The following is a 9,540-nucleotide window of genomic DNA, read 5'->3' as shown; positions in this document are numbered from 1 at the left end:
TATTCACCCACCTAGTGGGTTGTTTAGATATTTTATGGTCTTAATAGATGCATCTTCTAGATGGTCTCATGTGTGCCTATTTTCATCTCGCAACCTCGCGTTTGCAAAATTAATGGCACAAATAATTCGATTACGGGCACAATTCCCCGATAATCCAATTAAGTCTATTAGACTTGATAATGTTGCTGAATTTTCATCCCAAGTATTTAATGATTATTGCTTATCAATTGGGATAAAAGTGAAACATCCTGTAGCTCATGTTCACACTCAAAATGGCCTTGTGGAGTATTTAATTAAACGTCTGCAATTGATAGCAAGACCGTTACTCTTGAAAATGAGGTTGCCCACTTCTATTTGGGGTCATACCATTTTGCATGCAGTAATGCTAGTTCGTATCAGACCGATAAATTATCATAAATATTCCTGGTTGCAATTAGTTTTGGGTCATGAACCAAATATATCCCATTTAAGAAATTTTGAATGCGCAGTATATGTGCCTGTAGCACCGCTATATCGCACCAAAATGGGCCTCCAAAGAAGGTTAGGAATATATATTGGGTTTGAATCGCCCTCCATTATTCGCTACCTCGAAACATTAACGGGGGATTTGTTCACTGCACGATTTGCAGATTGTCGATTCGATGTGACACTTTTTTCAAAATTAGGGGGAGAAATTGGTGAAACCAAACGGAAAATTTTGTGGGAAAATTCATCATTATCTCATCTTGACTCACGTGCCTCTATTTGTGAAAAAGAGGTGCAAAAGATTATTCATTTGCAAAAAATAATAAATCAAATGCCAGATGCATTTATGGACCTGAAAAGGATAACAAAATCACATATCCCTATAGAGAATGTTCCAATCCGTATTGATGTCCCTGTTGGACAATTTTTAGTGTCATAGTTAATGAGTCAAAAGCACGCCTAAAACGTGGCAGACCATTAGGTTCTAAGGATCGAAATCCTAGAAAAAGGAAAATAAATGATCAAGATGACACTACAAAAGAGTCTTATGAAGAAATCCACGATTTAACCAATCCTGAGATTCATGAGGAAATTACTAAGCCTGAGACTCAAGAAAATAAGGAACTATCAATAAATCTAATCGATATTGAGACAAATTTGAATCGATTGGATATAGTGGTGGATTATGTCTTTGCATATAATGTTGCATCTAACACTATGCAAGAAAGTGAGGAACTTGAACCTCAATCTGTTGGAGAATGTCGACAAAGACTTGATTGACCAAAATGACAAGAAGCAATTCAATTACAGTTAAATTCACTTGCAAAACGTGAAGTTTTTGGGTTTATAGTCCAAACACCTAATGGTGTTAAGCCTATTGGCTATAAATGGGTTTTTGTACGCAAGAGGATTGAAAAAAATGAGGTACAAAGATATAAGGCACACCTTATTGCACAAGGATTTTCACAAAAGCCTGGTATCGATTATAAAGAGACATATTCACCCGTTATGGACGCTATAACATTCTGTTATCTCATTAGTTTCATTGTCCATGAAAAACTTGACATGCGTTTAATGGATGTGATTACCGCCTACCTTTATGGCTCACTTGATAATGAAATATACATGAAAATTTTCGAGGGATTTAAAATGCTTAACACACATAATTCAAAGTCCCGAGAAATGTTTTCAATCAAATTGCAAAGATCTTTGTATGGTCTAAAGCAATCATGACGAATGTGGTATAATCGTCTTAGTGAGTATTTATTAAAAGAAGGTTATACAAATGATGCCATTTGTCCATGTGTTTTTATAAAGAAAAAAACATCGGAATATGTTGTACTTGCCCTATATGTTGATGACATAAACCTTATTGGAACTCCTACAGAACTCCAAAAGGCAATTGATTATTTAAAGAAGAAATTCGAGATGAAAGATCTCGGAAAGACAAAATTCTGTCTTGGTTTGCAGATTGAACATTTGGCAAACGGTATTTTTGCTCATCAATCTGCCTACACAGAAAAGGTATTTAAACGGTTTTACATGGATGGAGCACATCCATTAAGTACTCCGATGGTTGTTCGATCATTTGATGTGAATAAGGATCCATTACGACCTCAAGAAAAGAATGAAGAGCTACTTGGTCCTGAAGTACCATATCTTAGTGCAATTTGTGCACTAATGTATCTTGCTAACACTACAAGGCCTGTCGTAACGTTTTCAGTTAAGTCTTAGCAAGATATAGCTCTGCTCCTATAAGGAGATATTGGAATGGAATCAAACACATATTGCAGTATCTAAAAGGAACTACCGATATGGGCTTATTTTATGGCAATAATTGCATTCCCGATCTTGTTGGTTATGCCGATGCTGGGTATTTATCTTACCCACACAACGCTCGATCTCAAACAGGTTATTTGTTTACCTATGGAGACACTATTATATCTTGGCGATCGACTAAGCAATCAATTGTGGCTACTTTATCTAATCATGCTGAGATAATTGTTATTCATGAAGCAAGTCGAGAGTGTGTGTGGTTGAGGTCTATAATACATCTTATTCGAGACAAATGTGGTATGAAATGTGACAAACTACCTATGATTTTGTATGAAGACAATGTAGCATGCATAGCCCAATTGAAGGGAGGATTCATAAAAGGAGATAGGACAAAACACATTTCACCAAAGTTATTTTTTACTCATGATCTTCAAAAGAATGGTGATATCAATGTGCAACAAATTCGTTCAAGTGATAATCACCAAGTCTCTACCGACGTCAACCTTCAAGAAGCTAGTGTGCAAGATTGGGATGCGAAGGCTCAAGGATGTGAATTGATGCTCTCATCAGGGGGAGTTAATGTGCGTTGCTCTCTTTTTTCCTTACAAGGTTTTGTCCCACTGGATTTTCCTTGCAAGGTTTTTAACGAGGCAACCAAAAGGCGTATTGTAGATATGTGTACTTACTATTTTTTCTTCTCAAGAATTTTTTTCCCACTGGATTTTATTTTAATTAAGGTTTTAACGAGGCACATTATCTGTTGAATAGACATTCAAGGGGGAGTGTTATAAATAAAATTTTATTTATGGTGAATGTCTATATTTAAGAGATTCTAGGAATTATTACTTGGTGGCTAAATCACTCTTTCCCTATAAATAGAGGTATTCCATTGTAATTCATCTAAAAACAATAAGAATTCTCTCTCTTTTTTTTGCAATATTCTTCTTCATTATTTTATTTCAAAGTATATATATATTAAAACAGTCGTATATTTTGCTTGGAATCCTTAAGATCTCAAAAGTTCGATAAATGCACTGCTAGTAATAATAATGCTTCATGATCAACTCTCCGAAAAAAATCTAAAGACATGACATTCTATATATGTAAACATGAAACCTGCTATCATATGACAAAACTGATTATAGGACAAATTGTTACTTTACCTGCTCCAATTATATTTTGCCAAATCTGTAAAATCACTTTCATTAAACTCGTTTTCTTATAGTCATACAATTACATTTACATCACCTACCAGTACGTTACGCTAGCTTATGAGAAATCAAAAAAGAAAAAAGAAAAAAGAAAAAGAACTAAAAAATTTATCAAGTATATATGCACCTTTACTCTTATTTCACAAAAACAATTTTGTATGTGCACGCAATATCATAAGACTCATGGTACATGTTTCTTCGATAATTCAACAACTACAACAAATTCAGTGTAATTTCACAAGTGAGGGTTGGAGAGAGTAGTGTGTACGCAGATCTTAACCATGGTTAGGAGCTGAGAATGATCATGTACGGCGCCATGACCCGAGGGTTGTGGGTGTAAGTTATTTCCTACGTATATATGTGGCCCAATAAGATTAGGCCCATAATTAATATTTAATTAATGAGCAAATCTCATCCATCCGATCGGTTACTTGATGGACGTACCGGATTAAGTGAGAATCTCTATAAATTGGTCTTCTCCCCACTTATTAGGGTTACCGTATCTTATTTCTTTCTTCCATCTCTAAAGGCGGCGTTAACGTAAAGTTAGGGCAAGGGGCGAGAAACCAATTTTGAATTAACACTTCCACTTCACGATGATGGCTTACGATTCAGATATGTTTTCTGTAACGATTTCGTGTAAGATTATCATGTTCAAGATCCTGGTATACAATTAAAATTTATGCGTACGTATGGTATCATGAGCCTGGGATTTGAATTGATAATCTTCGTGAAAAATGTATTATTAAGCAGATATATGACTATGCCGCCTTACGAACTGCTATATTAGTTATGAAAAGAACTTTAAAATTTTGGATATCGTAGTTACGAACTGCATTAGAGTTCACTTTATTTACTTTATGCAATTATTGTTTCAACCCATTAGTAATAGCTATTTAGTTCTTATTTTGAATGAATAAAATAAGTAGTGGCTATATTTTGGTGCTTAAACTGTCCAGATATGTCTAATTATATCTTTTAACTTTCTCAAACATGATTAGCCTTGAATATTGTAAGATTATTCTGTTTGGGAAAAGCTTATGACGATAACTATTTAAGCAATTGAGGGTCATGGTTTCTATTCTTAAACAAATAGATTAAGTAAAAGGATTTGGATGTTGAAGCAATGGAGACGCCGACCTGTAGAATGTAATGTTGAAGGCGCAGTGTGTTATCTCTTTTAGGATTGTCTTTTCTTTAAATATTATATTTTAAAAAAAAATTATGATAGCTAAAGTGTGCCAAAATCTTCAGTATCCTAATGTAATAAATTGGTCTAAGCCCATGCAAATTTGCTCATTAAATTTGCTGACCGTAATTTGATATGAGGTTTGGCTCATTATTGCTTAGTAAAAGTTAATATTATTTATTGAGCTATAATAGTTTCCTTTTATTTTGGACTGTTAAGGTATTTAGGTCATTAAGTGATTAAGTTATTGATAAATCCATTAATTTTAGTTTTATGTATGTGATTAATGTGTATATAGTTTGTTAGTCACTAAAGTGATCAAACTAGATTGTTTCAGTATTCACATGCATAAAATCTTATGATCTCTATTTTGTGTGTGCGCTTATGTTATATAATTTGTTAGTCACCAAAGTGGCCAAACTAGTTTGTTTATGAAAATATGCATACATAAAAAAATTATAGTTTATCCATGAAATTAATGAAATGCCTATAATTAAAAATTAGTGGATAAATTAATTTTACTATTGTTAGAACTTAAGGATTTACCCAAAGGTGAATCAATTATTCTATGAATAGTAAATATGATGAGGTAAATTAATATTCTTAGTCAAATATATATTGTCTGTCCAAAGATGGCATATATATTTGGTTAAAAATGTTTAATTACCTATTAAAGACTAAATAAAGACTAAATGACATTTAAATTATGATACTGTGTCGTAATATTTACCCAAAGGAGAATTGCGATATACTTTAACTGTTTTGTTGAATCCATATTGATTTATGAGCATGTATTTTGTAGCTATTCCTTTTCATTCGCATGCTTCGTCTGTTACAATGTTCAACGGATTGAACTTTTCTGAATGGCGTGAACAAGTCCAGTTTCACTTAGGTGTGATGGATCTTGACTTGGCTCTGCTGAATGATAAGCCCGTTGCCATTACTGATTCGAGCAATGCGGATGAGAAGTCTTTCCATAAAGCATGGGAACGCTCTAACAGGTTAAACCTTATGTTTATGCGAATGAATATTGCAAACAACATTAAGAGTACTATTCCACAAACAAAAAGTGCCAAGGAATACTTGAAGTTTGTGGAAAAACATTTTCGTTCTGCAGATAAGTCTTTCGCTGGTACACTAATGGCTGAATCCACGACCATGAAGTTTGATGGGTCGCGTAGTATGCAAAATCATATCATCGACATGACTAATATTGCAGCAAGACTTCAGACCTTGGGGATGAAAGTCTATGACTCCTTCTTGGTTCAGTTTATTCTGAACTCGTTACCTCTTGAGTATGGACCTTTTCGAATTAACTATAACACAATTAAGGATAAGTGGAATGTTAGTGAATTGTCCAGTATGCTTACTTAGGAGGAGTCAAGACTTAAGAAACAAGAGAGTCATTTAATTAACCTTATGGGTCAAGGAGCTGGTAAATGACTTAAAGTGAAGGCCAACAAGTTCAAGAAGAAGAAAGCACCTGCTAAAGTTCCACAAGATTCTAAGAAGGAACATAAGGCAGATACATGTCATTTCTGTAACAAAGAAGGACACTATCAGAAAGATTGCCTGAAACGTAAAGCTTGGTTCGAAAGAAAGGTACAATTAGTGCTTTTGTATGTTTCGAATCAAATTTAGTAGAAGTTCCTAATAATACTTGGTGGCTTGATTCTGGTGCAATTGCTCATGTATCTATTACGTTGCAAGGATTCCTTATGATCCAAACTACAAATCCAAATAAGGATTTCTTGTTCATGGGAAATCGTATGAAGGCTCCAATTGAAGGCATATGGACTTATCATTTGATCATAGAGACTGGACGTCACCTCGATCTATTACAGACTCTTTATGTACCTTCAGTTTCTAGGAATTTGATTTCTCTTTCAAGACTTGATGTTTTTGGATTTGATTTAAAGTTTGGAAATGGATGTTTCAATTTATATAAGAATGCTATTTTTTATGGTTCTAGCTTTCTTAGTGATGGTTTATATAAATTGAAACTCGATATCGGTTTCAGCATAATGTTGGAATTAAATGTAGCCCACTAGATGAAAGTTCTGCTTACTTGTGGCATAGACGTTTGAGTCATATATCCAAATAAAGGTAAGAATGAGATTCTTCCGAATCTAATTTTTACTGATTTTACTATATGTTTGGATTGCATTAAGGGAAAGCAAACCAAGCATAGTAAGAAAGGTGCCACAAGAAGCACCCAGCTTCTTGAAATTATACACACTGATATTTATGGATCCTTTGATGTTCCATGTTTTGGTGGAGAGAAATATTTTATCACTTTTATCGATGATTTTTCACATTATGGATATATCTATTTTCTGAAAGAAAAATCTCAAGCAGCAGATGCTCTCAAGGTGTTTGTTAATGAGGTTGAAAGACAATTAGATAAAAATATGAAAATAATTAGGTCAGATAGAGGTGGTGAATATTATGAAAAATATAATGAGTCAGGACAATGTCCAGGTCCATTTGCAAAGTTCCTCGAGGAACGTGGCATATGTGCATAGTATACTATGCCAGGAACACCTCAACAAAATGGTATTACAGAAAGGCATAATCGAACACTTATGGACATGGTTAGGAGCATGATGAGTAATTCTTCATTACCCAAATCATTGTGGATGTATGCTCTTAAAACCGTTGTATATCTATTTAATAGGGTTCCTAGTAAGGCAGTTCCAAAGACCCCTTTTGAACTATGGACGGGAAGGAAACCTAGTTTAAGACACCTACATGTTTGGGGTTGCCCAACGGAAGATAGAGTTTATAATCCACAAGAAAAAAAACTAGATTCACGAATAGTAAGTGGTTACTTTATTGGTTACCTAGAGAAATCTAAATGGTATGTGTTTTACTGTCCAAACCATAGTTCGAGAATTGTTGAAACCGGTAATGCAAGATTCATTGAGAATGGTGAAGTTAATGGGAGTGTTGAAAAGCAAAGTGTGGAAATTAAACAGGTGATGGTCAATATTCTATTATCCAGAAATGTGCCTACTTCCACAAATACCAAATATTGTTTCAGTTGTTGAAGAGCACTTTGACAACACCGAACAACATTTGGATGAAACACTTCATGAAGAAACTAACTCACAAATATCTGACACAAATGAACGACAAGAAATTCCATTAAGAAAATTCCAAAGAGTTAGAAAATTGGCTATTTCGGATGATTACGTGGTTTATTTGCAAGAGTCAGATTTTGACATTGGTCTTAATAAGGATCTGGTTTCATTTTCACAAGCCATAGAAAGTAATGAGTCTAACAAATGGATTGATGCCATGAAGGAAGAGATAAAAACCATGGAATACAATAAAGTCTGGGATCTTGTTGAATTGCCAGAAAGTTCTAAAAGAATCGGGTGTAGATGGGTCTTTAAGACAAAACGCGATTCAAATGGTAATATTAAGAGATACAAAGCCAGACTTGTTGCCAAGGGTTATACTTAGAAAGGAGACATTGATTATAAAGAAACTTTTTCACCGTTCTCAAAGAAAGACTCGTTAAGAATTATTATGGCTTTAGTGGCTCATTATGATTTAGAGTTACACCAAATGGATATGAAAACTGTCTTTCTTAATGGAGATCTCGAGGAGGAAGTGTATATGGACCAACCAGAGGGTTTCGAAACTAAAAAAAAAGGTCAAATGGTGTGTAAACTGACGAAGTCAATATATGGACTTAAACAAGCTTCACGACAATAGTATATAAAGTTTAATGATACCATAACATCTTTTGGATTTGTGGAAAATACCGTTGATCGGTGTATATACCAAAAGATCAGTGGGAGCAAGTTTATATTTTTAGTCTTATATGTTGATGATATTCTACTTGCTGCTAATGATTTAGGCATATTGTGTGAGACTAAAGATTTTCTCTCTAAGAATTTTGAAATGAAAGATATGGGTGAGGTATCATATGTGATAGGAATAGAAATATTTTGTGATAGATCACAAGGATTATTGAGATTGTCTCAGAAAGGCTATATCGAAAGAATTCTAGAGAGATTTAGTATGAACAATTGTTCAGTAGGAATTGCTCCAATTCAAAAGGGGGACAAATTTAGTCTCATGCAATGCCCTAAGAATGATGTAGAGCAAAAAGAAAACTCTTCTATTATTGGTAGTCTGATGTATGCTCAAACTTGCACAAGACCGGGTATTAGTTTTGCGGTCGGAATGTTGGGAAGATATCAGAGTAACCCAGGAATTGATCATTGGAAAGCTGCAAAGAAAGTTTTGAGGTACCTGAAAGGAACGAAGGATTACATGCTCATGTATAGGAGATCCAAGCATTTGGAAGTTGTTAGATACTCGGATTCAGATTTCGTTGGATGTATTGACACTAGAAAATCCACGTTTGGTTATTTGTTCCAATTAGCTGAAGGAGCAATATTGTGGAAGAGTGCCAAACAGTCTGTCAATGCTACATCCACAATGGAAGCAGAATTTGTGGCATGTTTTGAGGCCACAATTCATGCATTATGACTGCGAAAATTTATTTCAGGACTTGGGGTTGTCGACACCATTACCAAGCCGCTAAAAATTTACTGTGATAATTCTGCAGCAGTATTCTTCTCCAAGAACAATAAGTACTCCAAAGGTACCAAACATATGGAATTAAAGTACTTTACCGTCAAGGAGGAAGTTCAGAAACAAAGAGTGTCACTTGAGCATATTAGAACTGATCTCATGATTGCAGATCCGTTAACGAAAGGTTTACAGCCAAAGATATTTAAAGAACATGTACAAATAAATGGGTCTTGACTGTATTTATGATTGATGTATTTATGATGTTTTGACACACTGAGCTCATTTATGTGTTTTTGATATACATTAGTGATTTCCTGTTTCTCATAATGGTGTACACATTATTGTTTT

At 34.4% G+C, this 9,540-nt stretch overlaps 1 protein-coding gene across 1 annotated transcript; it reads left to right on the top strand.

Moving 5' to 3' along the window:
• Window positions 1-8,562: 8,562 nt before the first annotated feature.
• On the top strand, window positions 8,563-9,147 carry LOC142164965 (secreted RxLR effector protein 161-like). Its single transcript, XM_075223630.1, has one exon. The coding sequence runs from the start codon at window positions 8,563-8,565 to the stop codon at window positions 9,145-9,147; it is 585 nt and encodes a 194-aa protein (XP_075079731.1).
• The last annotated feature ends 393 nt before the right edge of the window (window positions 9,148-9,540 follow it).

Source organism: Nicotiana tabacum, chromosome 10 (assembly GCF_000715075.1).
Source record: "Nicotiana tabacum cultivar K326 chromosome 10, ASM71507v2, whole genome shotgun sequence".
Lineage (NCBI taxonomy): Eukaryota > Viridiplantae > Streptophyta > Magnoliopsida > Solanales > Solanaceae > Nicotiana > Nicotiana tabacum.
This window is presented reverse-complemented; position numbering and strand designations above follow the sequence as displayed.